The following is a 23,671-nucleotide window of genomic DNA, read 5'->3' as shown; positions in this document are numbered from 1 at the left end:
ATTTAAAATTTAATATTAATTAAACAACATATTTAATTATATATATTAATGTATATTTTAAATTCATTCTTTACTACTAAACTATAACTGAAATTACATAAATTGTGAATTAACTTTTTCTCCTCCATTCATTTTTATTTAAACACACTATTAATTATAATTGTAACTTTTCTTATTTAATTATTTTAGAAATGTAACTTCCATCATTTTTTATTCTATAAATAACATTTCTCACATCCGCCTCGACCATATCCCAAACCCTAAATATTATCTTTATTTTTTATAATGTTCTTGCATAGGTTGAAATCCCAATTAAGAGTTTGATTATATTTTTTGTTTACTATATATTTTATAATGTTTTGAATTTTAACGTTTCTTTGTTTTATGTACTTCTTCTTTTCTTCTTTCTTTTCTTATATTATTTTGATTTAAAATACATATGTATTCTAATATGTATATTAAAATTTTGATGACCATAATAATATTTTGATTATAATCATCACATAATAAAGGAATCAAGCTAAAGAAAACATCTTGATTCTTTACTTTAGATGTTTGATCTCTCATTCTTTCATTCTTTCATCCTCTTCAACTATATCTCAAATCTTTCCTTTTTTTGTGTGTGTGTGTTTGTTGTTGTTGTTGTTGTTGTTGTATGTGTTTAAGAAATCAATTCAAATATCATTGTAAAAGCTTAATTCTATATTTTTGGAGTTTGTCATATATATATATATAAGAAAACTAATTTAGTTTGTCACTTACAAGTTACAACATAAGAATCTGAATTTTTACGTATGAGTTTATATCAACAAAAAAAACAAATCATGTGTAAGTTTAAAATTTCATTGGGCCACTTGATATTCCTTTTATAAAAAAAACAAAACAAATTAAAAATTTATTTCTAATTAACTCACATTTAATGTCATGTGTAATTCTACATTAACTCAAATGTAACTCCTATCCACTATTATATATTTTTGTTAGCTATATTTATTTGTATATATATATATATATATATATAGCTTCTATTTATATTTGTTTAAAATTTGAAATGAAGAATATTTACACATAATATTTTTAAACATAGTTACTAATTTTTTTTGATAATTTTGTTTGATACAATTTTACTAGAATACAATCTTAAAATCTATTATTTGATTATGTTATTATTATTAATAGAAAAAAGAACAAAATATTGTTTTTATAAATATTCAGAAATATAATAAAAACTATTATAGATGCAACCACGCATTGCGTGGACTAATAACTAGTCGTAATAAAAGAAGATTTTTGAATTTACCGTTGGTGTTACTGTTACCACCTTCTAGAAAACACCAGGTTTGGTAAGTTAAGCTATACTGTATACGCACAATGACATATCATTGCACTTTAGGACATTTTTTCTTCCATATCAATTATTAACCTTAAATCAGGCTATACGATTTTGCTTGCAAGGGGATTTGACGAGTCCCCCATTAATTAGATAAGCTAGGCACTCTAAAATATTCACGAGATCCAAAATTGCATAGATTCATGATTCGAGAGAATGAAAATAAGTAAAGTAGAGATCAATCTATTAGCTAAAACGAGTTTAATTATTGAGATATTATACACAAACTATTTAAAATAACTAAAAATTCATAATTTTTGTAGATATGTAAATTAATACTCCTAAAATCAAGGGTTCGTTATACCTCACACTCTACTAGTATAAATTCACCCTCTTTGAGATCAATGTAAACACAAGTTCACAAAGAAAAATCATTCTTAAAACACTCAAAACATATTTTATATATTTTCATTATCAGCAATGGCTCAAAAAATCTCAATTGTTGTTGCCATTATCTCATACAAATATAACCGACGGTTATTACAAAATTTACAATCCTTCCTTTATGTTATTGTTGGGTTTATGTTTGAGATTAGCCCATATGAAAGGCTCAAGTGCTTTTTTTGCTTAGCTCATAAAAGGCGAATGTAAAAACAACTTTTATTCGAAAGGAAAGTTCAGTAAAACCATATCGTGAATCAAAGAAAGAGTTTTGAATTCAATGTTGGTCTTACCACCCTCCTAGAAGATACTAGGTTTGGTAAGTTTTAGCTATTATATCCACAATGACTTTATAGTTTTACGATATCATTTCTTCCATATCAATTATTAAGCTTAAATCATGCTATACGAATTTCCTATTTCCAAGAAATTTGATGAGTCCCCCCAATTAGAGGAGCTCTAATCACGAGGTCCAAAATTGCATAATATTACGATTCGAGTGAATGGAAATAAGTAAAGTAGAAATCAATCTATTACCTAAAACCAAGTTTAAAATAAATAAAAACTTCATACGTAGTTTTTTTGTAGACTAAAAATCAAGGGTTCATTTATACCTCACACACACTCTACTAGTATAAATTAACCCTCTTTGAGATCATTTTAAACACAAGTTCACAAAGAAAAATCTTTCTCAACACTCAAAATATATTTATATATATACTTTCATTATCAGCAATGGCTCAAAAAATCTCAATTGTTGTTGCCAGGGTAAGCCAGGAGACGTCCTGCACTGCAAAATATGCCCCGCAACAACAAAAGCATAAAAAAAAATCAAAAGCAATTTCATCATAGTTAAGATAACAAAAATCGGCAATAATCAACTTTTACACGAAAATCCTCAATAAAAGTACGAATGACCTTCATAAAGCAACGATGTTCGCAATACAAAAAAAAAGGAAAGCAATACGAAGACGCATCACTCTCGAACAGTCTCGTCAGCACCTCTCATAGCAAACTCCGGGAAGGGCTCGAGATCATCTTCACACCATGGCTCCGCATCTAGGCGCAACTGCGGAGATCATCTTCACGACATGACTTCACTTCTAGGCGCTATCACAAAAATCATCTAACCATTTTCGTATGCGCGCTTAAACACCATGACTTCTCGTATGCTCTTAGCCACGTCGAGCCAAATCATCGCTCCGTTTTGTATGCACTCCACGATAACGCACACGCCACAACCACTCAAATCGTGGACTTCCACGACAAGTGCGAAACCTCCAGCCTCTTACGCGCCACTGTATCAAACAGCTCTACGCCTCGTATCGAGCAGCTCTTCGCCTCATATCAAGCAGTTCTTCGCCTCGTATCAAGTCGCTTGACGCTTCGTATCAAGCTCCACGCCTCGTATCAAGTCGCTTCACGCTTCGTATCAAGCCGCTCAACGCCAATACTCGTCACAAGCTCAACAAATCTAAGGCTCCTACGAGAACAGACAACGAGACGAGGCGCCAAGACCGGCATGCCTTTGGATTCCACGCGTCAATGCTCCATCGCGCCGAGATCGGCACGCCTTCGGACTCTGTGCACCACCTCTCTATCGCGCCAAAGCCTTGAATGTTTCAGAAGTCTCCAATTCAACAAGCCATCGCGCAACGACCATAATCACGGCGAGACCTCCATATCGTGTGACCATGGCACCACAGGATCCGATCGATGGATACAGCTACGCATAGAACCCTCAAAACTTCCGTTCAAAATCCACCACATCTAGGAAAACGTGCGTAATGCACTATTAATCCCGGAACCTTCGAGAAGGTCTTCGAGCTCTTAGAATCTTCTGTTCCTTCAACAAGGCAGACCTAGAGACACAGAATTGTACCCGACGAGCTCAAGCAAGCCATCGCTCATCGGACTAGGGGGGACCATTGTTGGATATGGGCTTCGCTCCCAACATTCTAGGAGGCCCAAACAAAAGATTCTCAAGAAGTTTAGGGCCTAAAGTCATGGATCTGGCCCATCTGGCCGCAAGGGCAAAATCATCATTTCGCAGAGGAGATAGAAGGAACCCTAGTTTACTAGCCCACTATAAATACCAGATGTTTTTGTCAGAGCTGAGAACGTTTGGGGAGGGGACAATTAGAGAGAGAAGAGCAATAATTTTCGTATTAACTCCGCTTAGGTCTTTGATTGCCATTTCCTGTAAACCCTTTACTTCAATTCTATGTTAATAAAAGGACCAGTTCCGATTTATCCCATTAAGATTCAGATTATTTATATTGTCGGTTTCATACATCAACACTCAACACTCAAAATATATTTATATGTATACTTTCATTATCAGCAATGGCTGAAAAAATCTCAATTGTTGTTGCCATTATCTTCTTTGGCTTGATAATCATGTCTTCCTCTTCCGCTAGTCGAATATCAAATTCAAACAACAAAGAAAACAAAAAGGCGATGGTGATGAAAGAAGAAGATCCAAAAAGTTACAACAGTCCATAGACTATGTCCAGGCGGCAAAGGGTGTGGAAGCTAGTTTTGAAGCAGCTGGTGGGTTGAGAAAAGGAATTTCTCTCGGCTGGAACGGTCCTTGTTGCAAAGCGTTTATTAAGCTTCCAAGTAGATGTATGCCCAAATTGTTTCATGGAAATATATTTGTATTGTTCATGATTAGATTTGCGTGTATGGTCACTGGACCCAGACAACATATTTAGGGAGGTCAAAAATATTACTGATATATATTTTGGTTTTGGAAAATAAGATGTGATCATTCACGTCAATGATGTAATCTTCAAGTAATATCAATAAAAGATATAACCACTGTTTTAGTTTCTAATTTTCCTGTCCAGTATCACTCAGATGCGTTTCTACTACCGGGGCTAACCAAGTCAGCTTTTATATCAAAGAGAAAAAAAAACAAAAATCAAAAAGAGTTTGCAAGAAAATAAACTCCTTCGTTCCATAGTTCTACAATCGAAATCTATATATAATAGCAATCCGAATAAATGCCATCAAAGGTTGTGTTTTTTCAATCGTACCTTTTGCATAATTTTCAAAAAAATCTGTAAAAAATTTAAATTGTGTGTTTTACAAAAAGTTGCAATTGTTCATTGTAATGGTTTTTTTTGTAAAGTTGCAACTGTTCATTGTAGGGTTATGTCTATTCGAATATTCGTATATTTTGAAATCTATATATATTAGTTTGTTTGAACTGTTTTCATTTTTTTGCAATGACACAAAATAATATAACATTTCAATCTCTACGGTTTTTACAGCTCTCTAAATTATTCTCTAGCATTCATTCTTTTAAAAGTAAAGATATTCCTCCAATTCTTGATTTAACAAAAGATTTTTGTAATGATGAATCTAATTTACAACTTTTTGTTAATTTTGAATATAAAAATTTAGTAAAAATACCTAGAGTTTTTTTCCAACATTTAGAAGAATTATATAGTGAGCTTTTGGATTTAACTTTTGAATATGGTAATAAAGATGCCTTATATTTATAAGCATTTTATATGAGTTTGTAGGTATAATCAAGTGCAACACACAACAGTTGCGATTTTTCGTAGTATATTTTCGTAAAATAATTATATATATATTTTTTAAAATTCAAACGGTTGTATCTGTTCATTGTATAGTTTTGTCTTTTCACTATTTTTTATTTATATTTTTTTTTATCACAACTATTCGTTCTAATAGGTGTGTCTATTTAAATAGTCATGCATTTTGAACTTTCTTTATATTTGTCTCTTCATTACTAACTAACAAGTTTGTTAAAACAAAATTTTTTATTTTATGTTGAATCTAGATAATTGAATATTAATATCTAATATTCAACGCTATTCTATAATCTAACTAAAATTTTAGAAATGATTATAGCAATAGAGAAAGTTTATACAACTTAATATAGAATTTACAATTGCGTCTATTTATCTTAAATTTTCATTAAAAAATATTGTAATATAACAATTTGAATAAATGAGAACGACTTGTGACTTTTCGTAGTCCTTTTTTGTTAAAAAATTATTTTTTTTAAACTCAAACAGTTGTATTTGTTCATTGTAAAGTTGTGTCTTTTCACTATAGTTTATTCATAATTTTTCATCATAATTTTTTGTTCTAATAGGTTTGTCTATTTAAGTAGTCATATCTTTTGAACTCTCTATATATTTGTCTCTTCATCAATAACTAACAAATTATTGTTCGTTGAAACAAATTTTTCGTTTTATGTTGAATCTAAATAATCTGAATATTAATATCTAATATTCAAAATGTTATTGTATAATCTAACTAAAATTTTAGAAATGATTATAGTAATATAAAAATTTAATAAAACTTAATATATAATTTACAGTTGCCATATTTATCATAACTTTTCCAAAACTATTTTAATGTTTAAAATTTATTTTAATTTGTTTTTAAGAGTTGTGTATTTTAATTTTAATTTATCATTGATACAGTTTCACTCATTATTAAATATATTTTTAATTATAGTTATTTAATAGAAAATTAAATTCACTCATTACAACTATTAGTTCAATATTCTCAGTTAGGATTACTTTGTCATAATGATTTTTTTAATTGTACTTCTTTACCATAATTCTTCGTAAAAATATTTTTATATTTATAATACTTTAAACAATATATTTTGCAAAGCTGCGTTTTTCTATATAATATTTTTTGTTATAAGTTTTCATTTTGATGATTGTGGTTTTAGTAACAGTTTATGTATTCAAACTATTATATTACATTCAAATAATTTTCTAATGTGTAATTTTAAATTTTAAATTATTTTTTTTTCTAAAATACTTCCCCGCGATATCGCGGGGGTTCTGAGTCCTAGTACTGATAATAAAAATGGGAAAAAAATTACTAATTCTAACGCATATTCAGATTCGAATAATAATATTATCTCTTGCTAAAGTTCAATTCCAACATATGTATGACCCATATCTAGGAGATATTTCTACACTTTGATACAAAGCTGACACATGGTTGAAGCCTTAGACATAGATTCCAACTCCTTAACCATCATGAGATCATTCTCGGTGCCTCTTGAATGAATAGAGATTGTAGCATTCTTCAAACAACGAGCGTTTTTCGGATACTGGACACGGTTGATCCTCGACAATATAGTTGGAATGCTGCTGAGTAATTAATTAATCATGAATACATTGTATTAGTTTATCAGATCAAAATTCATCAAAAGCTCTCAAAACAGATTATACTAAGAAATGGAAATTGTGAGCTTACATGTTTGAGCTTGAGAGCTCGCAAATTAGGGAAATCTTTCAGAGAACTCATAAGTAGTTTCGACCTAAAGTTGTCGTAAATGTCTAATTCCAGATGAAGAAGTTGCTTGGAGATGAATCTATCATTAAGGTGAAAAGCCTGCACACGAAAACAAGGTTAGATCCTTAGTGTTATCTTCAAAGAAAACACAATATCTAGCTTGCGGGAGAAGAAAGATATGTTACCATTGAAGGATACAAATCTAGCGAAAGATGTTCAACTGAAGAAACAACTCTCGGAAGATTCTCATTTTTTGGCAGGTTAACTTTTTAACATCTGCCTCCACCAATTTAAGCATATCCACAATAAAACTGAAACTACCTACGCCATCGAAGTTCTTTAAGTACTTCAGAGAAGGAGCAGTTCGTCGTCATGATAAAAGCCTTGTTCTTTAGTGAAGAATAATCTCTGTAGAGAAGGAACTGATATGGAGAACACAATCTTGCCTTCAATGCAAAGTCTTTGAATGAAGAGATCTTCAAGAACAGGACAAGCCGATAAAAGTGCGGAAAAAGATTCTTCCGTCTTCGCATTTGAAGTTAACACATTTGAGGTCCAATCTGTTCAAGGACCGGAAGAAAAAAGGAGATTTAACAACATCAAGAAGAATAGGACCTTGGAGTTTCAAGACAACTACTGTTTGGAAGACATTAAGGTTGTTTGGGAAGGTGATAGCACTGGTATAACAAGGATTATAGTAGAAGCGATTGACATCTCAAGGATTTTTGGGAATAAGAGTCTCTAAGGAATCAGAGTGTTTCCCAATTTTGATAAGTGGAGAGTCATGTAAATGCAAGAACCTGCCACAGAATTGGACAAAATCTCCAATGATGGGACAAGAGTTTTCATCATATATTAATCAAAAGAGATTATCTATATGTATCGCAGACTAAAATAGTATCTATATATTAATCAAAAGAGATATGCTTGACTAATACATAGTAAAGAATCCCGAGAAGAATCATCTAAAATTATCAAAATGCATAGCTTAAAAATCAAAAACAAAGAACCAAATTAAGGGGATGTATTGATTTAAAATTTTATAAGATTGGAGTTTTATAGACTTTTTACATAATTTTGATGATTTATTGTAAAATCTTTTCAAATCTCACCTAAAATTATAAGATTATGGATTTCTGTATTTTTAGTTAAAGAAAATCGTTTTAAATCCATTCAAATCCTCCCCAATCATTAAAAATCATAATCTCAAATTTTTTTCAATAACAGTGAATTTAAACTTTAAAGTAAAATTGAAAAGGATATTATATACAAAAAATAATGAGAAATTAGTTTACTCAAGGATATTAACAAACTTGGACTCTTTTGCCTCTATCTTTAACATTGATATTCTCTCTCGTTTGTGTTCGAGTTCGATGCAAAAAAAAAAAAAAAAAAAATGAGCAAGATAAAAAGGACGATGGTGGAAGAAGATCAGGATTAACTAGTAGATAAAGATGGGTACCATTGTTGACAAAATAAAATAGGGGATTATTATAGAAATAGGCCTTTGTTGAGCTGTGGATCCATTTTAACACGGAGTTCGCCCTAATTTCTCTCTCAGATACTATAATTGAGGCGTCGCTATTATCACCTTTCTCTGACGCTGGTAGAGTTCCGGCTTGCCGGCGTCGGTATCTCTCAATCTCTCTGCTCCTTTACTATTTCCTTTATTCATTTAGTTTCATCCTTCAAGCTTTTTTCCCCTTTTGTTTTCTTCTTTTGTTCCCCGACCAAACCTCGACACCTACCCTAGAGCTAGACGAAGGCCTGATTTTGTGCCCCTACAGAAGGATCTGGAGTCCGGCGAACCCCATCCTCATCATTTCTCGCCCAGCCTTACCGTCGACGGTACCAAAGTCTCTGCGCTTCTCTTTTCTCCAATCCGGATTGTGCTTCGCCATTGAAGTCTCCTCTTCCTCAACGGCACGTGTGTCGATGTTTGGCGAGGAATCTTCTAGAGTTGCGATTTGTCTCCGTTTTTGGACTCCCGTCTCTAAGATCTGTCAAACTATAAGCTTGGCATACCCATGTCAACTCCCCTAGCCATCCCCAAAGTCTATTGGATCTTTGCGGATGAGCTCATGACTTGAAATTGGATTGCTAGCATCCCAATTGGTCATGCCCAACCTCCGAAATCCTAGGTCTACTCTATCTATCCTTATGTTATCTAGTAAACATTTCTTTTGTTCATTGGTTAAACTCGGTGTCCGAAGACTGCATCTGAGAATCCACTTACCTAGAATGATTTGTAGTAACAAAGTATATGGTAGATCCCTGATCCTTGCTCAAGTTGTGAATTTGTTTGTTAACTGGAAGAACCAAATCCCTTTTATCCCTATGCTAACTAGCGTTTCTAGTTCTCAACAACACCCCATCAACCGCACCAATTTGGTGTTAACAACAACCCAACAACCAAGCCTCATTCACATTTAACATTGTCAAACCGGCTGCATGCTTTGTGTGGATTTCTTAATCTCTTTGGCAAAGGGCGTCTTATGAGAGAGAACCCACCTGTACTGCTACGGTTTGACATATCTTCATGGCTCAATTTGGTCTTTGCTCCCCTTTTGTACTGATAGTGAAGCTTTGCTCCCCTATGATCCTTTGCCCTGTACTCCAAAGTTTTCATCTGATGTATCTAAGCAAACCACTATCAGTATCACCACCATCACTAGGGCTTTAGCCCCCCCGAATCCTTGCCATGGCATTGCTTTTGCTAGTGCTCCTTGCTCCGGTGAGTTCGTTGGCCCTGATTCTCTTATCAAAATCACAAAATCTTATGACCGTGATCTCCTTGCAATCTATCGAGTCTCTCGACGATGATCAATCTTGCAACCATGAACTCACATGTCTCAAGCTGCTTCTTAGCATTTGTTTCACAGCTCTCATGGGCTATTGTTTGATGTTTTCTTTCTCTTTATTTATGTTTATGGCTTTGGGGAAAGCCTCTGCTTGTAATTCTTGAAATCTGGGAGTTTATATTCTCCTTTTTGTATGACTTCTATTTGAATTAATAGAATCATCAGTTTGTCCAAAAAAAAAAAAAAAAAGACCTTTGTTGAGCTAAATATTTGAAATTGGGACTTTTTGTCCAGACTTATGAGATTAGGCCTTTCTTAAAACATTCTTGACAATTTTATCCCTCATTCTCTGTACCTCTTGCTTCTTCTTCCGGCCAACACCGACACCATCACAAAAGTTCTCCACCATCAACACAGGGCCGGCCCAATGAAATTTGTGAACTAACACAAAAAAAATTATTATTTTTTATGTATTTTATGGATAAAAATTTTAAACTGAAACCAAATCTTAAAGTTTCGGAAATTGAAGCCTATTTTAGCAATAACAAAATAGATAAATTTACAAATTGAGGTCAAATCTATAACTTTCTTAAAACTGAGGCCTGTTTTTGCAATAAAAATATTTTTTGAGGCCTAATTTTGTTACTAAAATCTCAAAAAATTTGGAAGTCCAACACCAATGTGTCTTGGGAATGTGTGAAGGACCGGGCCTACATCAACACCATCATGAACTCAACAAATTAAAAGACACTTGGTTTGTATAAAGGATGCTAAACTCTAAGAGGATAGTATCTAGGGAACCCAAAGGTTGAAATCATAAACACTAATTGAATTAAAACTTCTAATTCATCTTTAAAATCTAATCTAAATCTGAAAATTACATATTTGTGATTGATCACCATAGTTCAGATATGATAGGAGATCCAACCGCCTGAGATTTTACTAGCTTTACGGTGGACAATGCTTCAGACGGATTAGGGTTCTTCTTTTCAGCCATCGAAATTGTCGGCGGTCATCAGAAAGATGCAAGCCATCAAAGAGATCTAAGAATTCATGACAACATCTCTCTTTGAGAGTCTGAAGAAACAAAACTGAACAGCAGAGAAAATGAAAACGAGAGTTTAGCGTTTGTGAGAGAGGTAGGGATAGTTTTGTCTTTTTAATTTTTAAAAAATATCTCTTTTTGTAAGCCCGGACAATAAGTCCTGAATCAATAAGATTATAAGAAATAACGCCTATTTCTATAATTAATCTAATAAAATAGTAGACTAGAATAATACCTGTGATATAGTATAAGTTAAATTTAATTTTATATATTTTATATTTTAAAAGAAAATTTAATATGTTGTATTAGTTTATGAATGTGAACGTATTTCAATAATATATGTCCTACAACATGAATCAAATGTCATTTTAAGACATAATTTTGTAAATTTGGTTTTAAAAAAACCGTTATGTTATATTATAAGTAATTTAATATATGCTATACTTTTTGTTTTAATGTACTTGGTTTCTTGAAATTCTTTCATATTATAGGGACCTATAACAAATCAAATTAGAGTAATTTATATAACATATAACTACTCTAGTTTATAATTTTTAACTTTTCGATCTATCATATATTTATGATATTCTTTAAAATATCAAATTAAATTTTTAAATATTTCAAACTAAATTACTTAAATATTTTATTATAGTTTATAAAATTATACAATTCAACAAAAGATATATCTGAAATTGAATTTCAATATTTAAATTTTGACCCATTACTCAGTCAAAATTTTAGTTGAATAGATATTTTAAAATATAATAATACTAAAACTTGAATATTTTATAGATTGAATAATTTATATTCGTTTAAAATTCAAATTATGAGATATCCGGAAATAAAGCTATTTTTAATTATAATAAATTATATGATAATTTCTTTGTTTCAGAAAAATAGAACCATATAAAGATGATAGGTGAATTATAATGATAACTAACAAATTAATATGCTAAGTTAGATATCAAAATTTTTTATTTGATAAATAATTTAGTTAATCGATCGATAATCAAGTCAGTCGGTAAATGATGAGTATACAAATGATACAAATGATACATAGCTTAAACCCATCTAAATTATGAATGTTTTAATTTTTTTTAGTCAACCTTTGGACCACAACTGGCTGACCTATTAGCCAAATTCCTACATTCGTAGGGAGCGGGACTCGATCCCGAGTGTGATGGTGCCTTGTGCATTAAAGACTTACCATTTACCATTGCACTAAGGTCACACTGAATGTTTTAATTTTATAACCAACTAATGATCCGTATATTTATTATTTTGTCTAAAAAAAGATCATGCACTTCCAAACTAATATAGTATGGATGAATAATTTAAGTCAATCTATCGATAATCAAGTCAAAAGATTTTAGTTAGATATCAATAAATAATTAAGTCAATCCGTAAACGATAAGTATACAAATGATACATAACGTAAACCCGTCTAAATTATTAATGTCTTAATTTTATAACCAATTAATGACCCATATATTTATTACATTGTTTACAAAAAAAAAATTATGTATTCCTAAAATAATATAATAGGGATACATATGTTGATAGGAAGTTAAAGTCTATCTGGTTGAAGTGCGGCGAAATTGATGGTAGTAGAATCATAAGTACCAACTGTTTGAACTGAGGAAGTTTTGCTTGTCTCGAAGCCAAGTAAATTGGTGAAATGATAGGAGAATATGTGGGGGTCAAAAATTACGTAATGGTGGACATTTATTCAGATTCAAATAAATTTTAATTTTATCATTGTTATACTATAATTATTATTATCATTCATAATTATATATACCTACTATTATAATTTTTTTTCCAAACAATCTATATACATTTTTGAAGTACATTTTGTGTTTTACCCTTTTAGTTATGGTTATTTAAAATTTTATTTACAATTTTAGTCCTTACAAAATTGCACTAAAAGCAATAAGTGAAATATGATAAATTTACAAAATCGAATTTTTTTTATAGAAACTAATTAATTTTACCTAATTTCCTTAGTAATAGCAAATTTGTTTTCTATATATGTGTCCCAAAAGTTGTCAAAAAAAAAAAAAAAAAAAAAAAAAAATATGTGTCCCAAAAAAAACCAGTTATTAAACTGTATGCCTTGAATATTATATGTCTCACTTAAATATTGACAATCAATTAAATTATATAATTATACATTATACAAACAATAATAGTATTCTCTTTAATAGATACAAAATATTATTCTTATTAATTATACATTATACAAATAGTAATATTTCATAGTGTTTTATCTTGATAAAAATTAAAATATTTTAAGAATAATTGTGTCAAAGGTTAAAATATAGAAAAGGCTAAAAAAATAAAAATGTGTAATTTTATTACTAAATTAAATATTGTGAAAATTTAACATTATTATAAAATAATTTTCCTGTGGTGTACCACGGGTTAAATCTTAGTTCATAGTAATTATGCACTACGATGTATTTTATCATAATTATACATAACTGTGATAACTAATTTAACATGATACCTATGCATTTAACCAATAAAAATGAATATACGAGAAACTAGTTAATATGTTAATGATATAGTTATCCTCATAAATATTATATTATATGTAATTCAATCTTTGTTTGTATATGATGTAATAACTGAGTTGACAAGATAAATATGAATTAATCACATAACTTGTAATTTATCTCGATGTAATATTGTTAATCAAATAAATATTCACATAAATCACTAGTTTATTGTTTTTGTGACAAATTCGAACAGTGTTGTCATAGTCTTTTTGGTTATAAATAAACATTTTTTTGACATACAATTTCAAATAATATATATATATATATATATATATCGTATTATCATATCTTCGTTAAAGGATTGAATTATAGCTAAATGTTATAATCTATTATATTCCTTCTTTTTGTGATAAACCATAAGGAGGTGTGATAAGGTTACTTTGGAATCACTGAAAATGCATGATAGATTCAATACACCCTTCTAAGAATACAATGAGAAAATATAAAAAAATTAAACCCAAATAGACAATAAAACATTAGATAGATTCGTCATCTAATCTGTAAACAAGAACAAGTCAAATGACAAAAAGCATCTGCAAAATGTTACAAGCTGACATTGCATATTCACATCAAAATGTACTTTTGAGTGAAAGTTAGAACCAAAATTTTTTAGGAAAACTTTTTCGGATTACAGCTGACACGAATTTTAAGCAAAAGAGATATATTTCAACTCCCTTAGAAAAAATAATATAGGAAAGACCATTAGTTTCCAAAGTGCCTCCGAATATATTTCCAATCAACCACATAAAAATCACCGCATAGCATCGATTACGTCCCGCAAAATCGCTAGGTCCACCCTTTCCGCCTCGATTAACGACTAATTCCCGCCTAGCATCGATTATCCAATTATAATTGTCTAATTTGATTATAATCCGTCTAATCCGATTACTTACCGTTTAATTTGGTATATAATGATTATTTTTAAAGCCAAATATAAATCAAATATGTATTTTTTTTTGTTATTTAGACATTTAAATTAAGAGTTTATGATGTTTTACAATAACTAATATACAAACTTTAAATGAAAGTCATAAATTTTCTTTTAAAATTACGTTTTTATGTGTTTACTGTAATTTTATAGACAATATTATAGTTTTATATTTTATTTAATATATTTATTTTAACATAAACATAATTATACATATATTTAATACTATATATTTTTATATTATTATTAATTTAATAAAATAACCCTAAAATTAGTCTCAATTACTTCTCGTTTAATATCCGATTTTCTCGTTAGACGTTAGACTTAACCCGACCGCCCGTTAGACGATTTCTAATACAGGGCATAATTTCAATAACGTGACATTCCATTTTAGGAAAAAATCCCCAAACTCCAAACTCCAAAAGTAATATAATCACTGATTCACTATATTAGAAAAAAAAACATAAAAAAAGCTATACTGCAAAAAAATTTCGATATTCTTGAATATGCATTTTTTCATCTATATAGAACAAATACTCTCTACTCCACCACCATCTCAGTCTCGGGCCTCATTTTCCGGTGCCGGAGAATCCTCAGGCTTTGCGTTTCGTCTCTGAAACTGATCAAGCTCCTCTTGTGGGAAAACTTCAGATTGCAGAGATGGAGAGATCTTCTTGACGTGAAGCCACGTTAGTTGCCAGAAACTGTCACTTCCGATGTCATCACCAGGTAATAAAACTCCCGTCGTCTTCATCACCAGCAACGTGTTCTTGAGCAGTTCCGGTATGAGTTCATGGATCTTCTCGCTGCGTTTTCCTCTGAATTTGGTTGACATGTAAGTCTCCAAACGGTTCAACACACCGAGCCAGAGTCTACAGAATGATGGTTGCTGTGAGATATCTTCAAGAGATTGAAGAAAAGCTTTTGACATGAGCTTCGTGGCGAGAACAAGCGTTTCTTCAACTGTTTTCTTGAAAGTCTTTTTTGAATTCTCAATCGAAATAGCGAGCAAATCGTCTAGCAATGGGAAGACTGAGGAATCGAAGCATTTGAACCATAGAGGTTGTGGTAACATGATCCCTTCTGCACCGGCTATAGCTCGTTGCAACATTAAAATTGCGTGGTTTCTCACTTGGTCGCGTTGATCAAGACAAACTGCCTTGAGGTTTTCCACAAGTCTGAGCCACATTTCTCCAATATCTTGACTTAGTTTCATCATAGCATCATCTTCCCCAAAAGAGTTTTTCGCCTCCTGAGACCATCTTGCAAGACAGAAAACAGAGTTTGACATTAAGTCAATTGCTGAGATGGACCGATCAATTTCACCAAGTCGGGATTCAGCAAACTGCCCAGCTGCATCTAAACAGAGAATGTAGTTTGAAGGTAACAAGTGTGCTCCTTCTGACATTATAAACCGGAGGGCTTCAAATCCAGCATCAGAAGCTTCTGGATGCCGAGCTGTGATTGATAGCAGAGATACGATCGTTCGCCAACCAATATAAGATCTAATATGAGATGCATTCGCTTTTACAAGACGGGCAACTTCTTGTGTAATTCGTTCACAGTATGCATCAGCCACGTTCGCCTTAAGCTTGAGAACCAGTTGGAGTGATTTCAGAAGTTCATCTGTTAGATTTTCCTTGTATGGCAATAATCTCTGGCAAATCTTCAAAACACCAAAAACAGCCTTTTCAACAAGTGCGCATGGTGTTGACGTTGATTGAACTATACCCGAGATATGCTCATAAGCAGTTTGCCAAATCAATAGGATTCTGTCTCGGTTGTTAAGAGTTACTGCAATCAGAAGCTCCAGGCAAAAGACAGCACTAGCTTCATCTTTCTCGGGTGCTTTTATGAGAGAGTTAACAAGCTGCTGCAGAGACTCAGCTTGGAGAAACTTGCTGTCTGAGAATATGCTATCAATGTGACAATCTTTCACTATCCCACGAGCATGTTTATAAACTACCAGTTCTTCCTCGGTTGGTAATGCATTCGTCTCCTCCACATCCAAAGACCAAAGAAACCGACCAATAAAACTAGATGACTTGCGAGGCGCCGCTAAGGGTTGTGGCTGTGATACTACTGACAGCGGATTTGTGGATGGTTTTTCTTGCTCCAAGTTACTAGTTGACGGCTCTGGGTCATCCGCTGCATCACTAGCTATATGAACTGGTAGAATCTGGAGTTTATTGAGGCTCAAGACACATTCCAGTATGTTTTTCCAGCCCGAACTGACATAGTCACCATATTTATTTGCAATCAAGAAAACAGCTTCAGTAGCCATTCTCGCTCTGGCATCTTCTCCTAAAGCAAGAACAGCTTCATCGGCAGATAACGGGGTGAAGAAAGGTGTGAATTTGCAGAGAGACACAACCAGATCATCCAAAATACTGTTCAAATGATAATATGCTGCAAGTTTTGCAATGGCCAATAATCCATCGACACATCTCTGCAAAACATCTTCTTGCTCTGCTTGCTCAAAAACCACTGTCGTAGCTGCAATAGTGGGACCAGACACAATACAAAACATGTCGCGGTCCAGATGGGATGCAGAGTCACATAGGATATAGGGACTGGTTTCTTTGGATTTGTAAATCACACTAATCCAACGACTGGCAGTAATCATTTGGAAGCCGGTTCCCTTATCTGTGTTCATCTGAATCTCACTGCTGCTAATTGAATGATAAATCTCAGATAGGTACTCTCTAGGAAGGTCTGCGCCTCCATTTATCTCCCTGTTGTTACGGATGAAATCTTCTTCAGTCATCCTTGTCTTCACCTGCTTGTTGTGCTGATCAACGTTCAGCAATATAATCGAGTAAGCTAACACGAAGGCAGCATCTTTATTAATCAGTATATGTGGTGACTGTTCATAGTATCTCTCAGAAAACGCCTCCAGCACTCTCTGTATCTTCTGTGCCTCGCCAGGCAACCTAAAGGTACCTACAAAGAGACGCAGAGCAGTAGCAAGATTCATGTTCTGGAAGTCGAACGTCTTGGCAAACTCATTAAGCACCTGAACACAGTACTGGTCATGACTTCCGAGGAAATCTCCTATAAGATCCATATCTAACCCACATGTATACCTGAAGAAACATGCCACACTCTTTGGATCAAGTTCCTTAGGCAACAAGTTCATCCCTTGGAGATACTGTAAGCCTTTTCTAGGATCACGGTTAAAATGATCAGCCCCAAGCATCAGCTTTTTCTTTATATGCTTTGCCTTTCGGACAAAAGGAACCCAAAAATTAGGATCTCCGTAATTCTCACATCTCGCTGTCCAGAATTCTTCATATCCTTCATGTGTAGGAACATCTGTAGAGGGCAATTCCTCACCCACCCTCTCAGCCATTCCCTGAACCATAGAAATTAACCCATCCAATGCAAGTATATGCATAGCAGATAAAGGCCCATTAACTGGGAAGGCACTCTTGGATAGCAGGTTTGAAACATCTTCAAACACATTACTGCAAGTTATATCACAATCGAAATTTGCAAACACTTCAGCCATGAAAGTATGCTGTCTGCAAAGATCAACCATAGCCTCCATAGCAACCTCCTGTTGCTGATAAGAAGAGCCATGTTTGCTCTGTGCAATCCTCAGAAGTACATATGAAAAGAAAGCTTCAAGCTGTACCTTAAGCTCAGTACGAAGATTTAGGTAGAGATTAAGAACGATGCTGCAAACTGTAGAAAGAATCAGAGGGCTCATGGACACACCAAACTGCATCAAGCTAGAGAATAACTCATCCTGAATCAAATTCAACAGCTTTGGGTGCTCACGGAAAGAAGGCCCTCCAAGTTCTATAGCAGAATTAATTAAGCCTAGAGCGAAAAGAGGAACATCTTCATCAAACGCTATTGGGTTGGATTTGGAATTGACTTCACCATTTTCTCCAACATTCAATAGGTTACACAAGAAATGAAAAATCTCTACCATGCATGGAATACCAAAAGGCGCCATCATTGCATTTTCAACATTTGCAGCAACATTCAAGTCATCGTTGACCTCAGTTTTCTTTTCATCATTTCGAACTTCTGCTTCTGGAATAACCATCTCAGAACTTGGAGAATCTTTTTCAGTGCCGAGAGACTCAGATACACTAGCAATATTTCCATTTTCAACTTTGCTTTCTCCAGAATTCTGATCCCAGTCCACTGTTCCCACCTAGACAACATAGAATAGCGTTAGAAATTTGTGAACAACAAACACTCTTGACAAGATATTGAATCTTCGTAATACAATACACCTTAAAACTTACTCATCTGCGTAAGTTTTAAGATGAGCAATCTTCTATCAATCAACATGCTTAGCAGATAAATCATAACGCAATACAATTTTGTGCATGTTTAAATCTTATATCTATAGGGGCTTAACATGTAGAACACTCTTAAAATATGCTAGCATGAAAGATTAATTTGTATTACCTTATCGCTGACATGTAATTCAGTTTCATTAGCCAAGGGGATGATAGAAGGAAGCTGAGAGAATATACATCTAATCAACTCATGCATTGTGTGGCGAGCTATACGCTGCAACAATTCACTTTTGGAGCTTGATTGATGAACAACACGCAAACAAGTGTTGACGATGGTGCAAATGTCTTGATTACTCAATCCACTAGAGGCCTTACTCTTTATGCAAGCCAGCAGAACTTGAAGTATCTTCATCAGAACAACTTCCTCTGAGGCTGGATCAGTTACCTCGAAACGACAGCTTTTTACAGCATCAACTATGATATGCATTGCCTCTCCCACATTCACGGTTTCAAGGGTAAAAATGTCAAGGGTCAAGATCTTGTAGATAGATGACAAAGCAACGCCAGTGATCGGAGCCCCAGTTTCATCCGACAATATAACATCCAAAAAAGGCCGTATGTACAGTATTGGGTCAACATTTTGCCAATTGCTTTGCCACAAAAATATCTGCTTACGCAATTCTTTCAAAGAATGGATAAGAGAATGCTCTAACTGATCATCATCTGCAATATAGCGTACACCCCACCGTACATTTCTCCTCATCACAGCCAAAACTGCACCAATTTCAGAATTGATCATGGATGCCACAGCACCCTTGGACGGTTTGGAGTGACAACTCTTGAACTCTCCATGGAACGAGTTACTTCCCGAAGGATGATTTTGATACCCCATACTCGTCCCAACTTCTTGGCTCAAACACCAAAACACACACGGATCATGCAGGCTGCAAATTGTAAAAAGCTTTAGAAACAAATTGACAATAAAAACGCCCAAACAAAGTTATGTAAATCATCATTCCCTGATATCAACTGAACAAAATCGAAAGTTCACTTAAGGTGATTGGCAATTATACATTAGCTTAACAGAAGATAGTTACATGCACAAACATACATTTTCTCCTTTCTCTTCCATAAATCTGCTGAAGGCTACATTGACTAAATCAGTTTACACAAACTCTTTCAATAACAGGATTCGTTTCGCCAAATTCGGATATTCTCAGTAACTTATTCCGATCTATGTTACCAAAAGGTTTCAGATATATCCGTGACTAAAAACTAAACTAAGTAACACAAATTCAGATCTAACTAAGTTCATTAGAGGTAATAGCAAATCAGCAAAAACCACGAAACCTTGAGAACTAATCACAGTTCTAAACGGAGATTTCAAAAACGAAAAGCGTAGGAGGAAGTGGATCGAGGCAAGTGCAGTTTACCTGGCAGCAGATCACGACACAGAGGTACTGCAAAAATCGGCGGAATTTGGCAGGAGAGATCGGGATCGGGAAAAGGAGATCCAAAACCTTTCCTAGCTTCTACCCTTTTTAAAGAGAAGAGATACAACTGTAACGGAGTAATGGTGAACGGAGGCGAAGCTCTTTAGTGGAGGAGACAATGGTGAAAGCTCGAGCCGATGCGGTGGAGAGTGAGAGAGCTTGCTTTTAAAACTCAATTGAGATCAGATCCCTTGTTCTCCTGAATCAGCAGAAACACATGAAACGTGGATCCTTCTCTGTGAATTGCGAGATCGGAGAAGCTTCGGATATGTCCTCTGAGAGAGATGATCGAAGTTGTGAAAGATGGAAAGCGGAAGCTCTTAGATGGGCCTTGAATTGGGCTTAGATTTTATTAAAGGTACTAAGAATCAATGGGTCTGTTGAGTGTAGTATGCAGTTCGGCCGGGGTTTATCCAAATTTAAATATTTGTAAATAATACGAGTAAAAAGTTAATAAAAATATATGTTTAAATATATTAAATATTAAATAAATCAAATTCAATGATAATACTACTACTTCTAATGTCTATACAATGAATTTACATTTTATAAATAAAAGAAATGTATAGTTTTCAAATAGAGAGTTTTAAGATTAGTTTAACATAGAATTCATATCAAAATTATTTTTACTGTCAATACATTATGAAAATTATTATATTAGAAAATTGACATATTATTAATAAACATATTTTTTATTTATTTTAAAATATAAAAATGAATTTTAATATTTGTTCCTTTTTCGGTTCCATTTGTTCCTCATTAATTTTGGGGAGGAACATTTTTGTTCTATTGTTCCTTATTTTTTGAAGAATGTAGAAGAAGAATTATTACTATCAAATGGTAAAAAAATTGTGGAATAAAGAGCAATATCACATTTCTTCTCATTCTTTTCCTAAAATGTGGTCACCAATTGAAGCTAAATCTAACTTTAAATTATTTTAAATGATTTAGAGGCCATGAATGTTGTGGTTTTTGAAATAGTTTTTGGTATTAGTTTTTTAGAAAAAAATCTATTTTATGACTAATCATAATTTTTTGAAAAGTGGGTTTCATAAAATAATACGAGAATCTAGAATTTGAAGTTTTTCCATTTTCTAAACAAAATCCAAATCCCACTTTAATGAGTTTTTGAGATTGTTTAAAACTTTAAAATGATTCCAAGTCTTTGGTAAAAATGTCAATTCTACCATTGATTTTTTAGGAATTATATTATAATCATTCAAGATTATTGAAAGATGTTATCTTAAAAAAATAAAGAATCTAGAATTTGAGAGTTTTTTTTATCTTGCAAACTCTTAAAAAAAAATCATTTTGTATTTGTTATAATTTTTCTTTTTTTTGCAGAATTAAATATATATATAAAAAAGAAGCTATAAATTTTATATCTCTAATCTTTTTTTTGGGGGGGGGGGGCAAAATCTATCTTATTATATAAATTTTGATGTGTCAAAATTACTCATTAACAAAATCGTACATGAGTCAATTGTATCATTCAGATATTGACACATGTCAATTCTAAATTTATTAAAGTTTTTAAAAATAAAAATGTAAAAATTCAAAACCTACCATAAAAAATGTTTTAAATAAAAGTAAAATATAGAGAAAAAACCTAATTTTATTTAAAATTTAGAAAAGATCATTATAAGGAAATTATATATATTTTATTATATAAAATTTGATGTCAAAGTTACTCATTAACAAGATCGTGACATATGTCAATTGTATCATTCAGATGTTGACACATGTTAATTCTAAATTTATTATTTTTTTAAATAGAAAAATGTAAAAATTCAAAACCTACCATAAAAAATGTTTTATATAAAAGTAAAATAGAGAAAAAACCTAATTTTATTTAAATTTTAGAAAAGATCATTATAAGGAAATTATATATATACTAGATAAGGGCCCGCACGATGTGCGGGTTTAAAAATTGTTGAAGAAATAAATCCTAAACCTTAAACAATTTTTTGAAAATATATAAAAAAATTTTATTTCCTAAAGTAAATATATATATAATTTAAGTTAGAGAATATTTGTATCTACCTTCATACATTTATTTATATTTATGTATTTTTAATATATTATAACAATTATTACAATAATCTAAAGCTAAATTATATCCAACCAAAACTTTTGCCAAATACTCATCATTACAAATTTTTATTGTCAAATTTCAAAAACGTTTCACAACTTATTCACAAAATATTTTACATGCAACAAATTCATCAAAGCAACATCTAATAAGTAACCACGTACAATTTTACTCTATATTTTACCATTAAAAATATGTTCTTACACCCAAAATTGTTTTATTGTTAAAGTATATTATTTATCACCACCTATAAAATGTCTTTTAAACAAATTAAACAAATTTTATGTTGCTTTACTTTCATTTGGCATAATTATATTTCTTATAATTACTAAAATTGTTTTGTGACATAATGCCTTTAACCATGAAGTTTTTTTTACTCCAAAGATATTTTGGATGAACAACTGGTGAAAATTATCTACTCAATTACAATGATTTTATGACTAATCCAATAAAAGTTGAGAAATTAAAAGAAAGTTAATATGATATAATAAAAATAAAATTTGAAAATTATAATCAGGATGGTATCTATAAGACTTAGATAATTCAGATATACAAAATAGAAACTTTATATACAATCCAAAGCATTACATATGTCATAATCACGTTAAGGATCAACGACCTATTTACTCTTCAGAAGTATTCAATTGTACCAAAACAACTTAAAGCTGTGGCCTCGTCTCAAATATTCTCGAATCATAAATTCTTAACTTATTTTTACCGAATCAAAAAAGTTCTCATATATTTCTCCATATATCTGGTTTAAACGGTTTACGAACCTAATCTGATAGAAAATCACATATATCCGGTTTGAAACCAATTTTAAAATGGTATACCGTTCCAACTTTCCAAATTTTAAACCGCTTCTCAATTACTCGATCAAGCAGCTTTTGTTTCAGTACCAGAATCAACATTATTCAAAAAAGACAACTGTAAATTTTGACCAGAAACATTGACCACTGACTTATCTTCCAAACTTATAATGCTACTAACTGTAGAATCACTTTTGGAACTTCCATCAGTGTCTCCATCCTTGATTAAATTAGCGGGCGTTATATACTTCAATTTCATTTCATTGCATCTGATAGCTTCCATTGAAAAACCCACACGAATCAAAGACCCACACAATAGATCGGTAAAATTATATCTGAAAAAAAATCAAAGGTCAAAGCTTTCGATATAAACGTGTAATGTTATGTAGATATAATGTTATTTTCTTAATTAGCTGTCCTATTATGCTTCAAAAAAAATAATTCTTTTGATATAACTTATGTTATTCTTTTTAAATTTGTTATTCACTATTTATTTATTAATAGTAATATACATGCTTAGTGAATTAATTTTTTGTTTATATGAAACAACCTAGCATCCTACTAAACCAGTTTCCAACATTAATAAACATAACCAAGACCAACACACAACGAGA

At 32.1% G+C, this 23,671-nt stretch overlaps 1 protein-coding gene and 1 pseudogene across 1 annotated transcript; both read right to left on the bottom strand.

The window, feature by feature from the left end:
* Positions 1–6,743: 6,743 nt before the first annotated feature.
* Positions 6,744–7,922, bottom strand: LOC109127355 (putative F-box/FBD/LRR-repeat protein At5g56810 pseudogene; annotated as a pseudogene).
* Positions 7,923–14,771: 6,849 nt separating this feature from the next.
* LOC109127354 (ARF guanine-nucleotide exchange factor GNL1) lies at positions 14,772–20,549 on the bottom strand. The gene is made up of 3 exons (XM_087476215.1): positions 20,097–20,549; positions 18,833–19,607; positions 14,772–18,572 (listed from the first exon to the last, which is right to left on the bottom strand). The coding sequence occupies exons 2-3, from the start codon at positions 19,553–19,555 to the stop codon at positions 14,961–14,963; spliced, it is 4,335 nt and encodes a 1,444-aa protein (XP_087332341.1). The 5' UTR covers positions 19,556–19,607; positions 20,097–20,549; the 3' UTR covers positions 14,772–14,960.
* Between the last annotated feature and the right edge of the window lie 3,122 nt (positions 20,550–23,671).

Source organism: Camelina sativa, chromosome 11, assembly GCF_030686135.1.
Source record: "Camelina sativa cultivar CO46 ecotype springtype chromosome 11, ASM3068613v1".
Taxonomy (NCBI): domain Eukaryota; kingdom Viridiplantae; phylum Streptophyta; class Magnoliopsida; order Brassicales; family Brassicaceae; genus Camelina; species Camelina sativa.
Note: the sequence above shows the minus strand (reverse complement) of the source record. Positions and strands in the feature narration are given on the sequence as shown.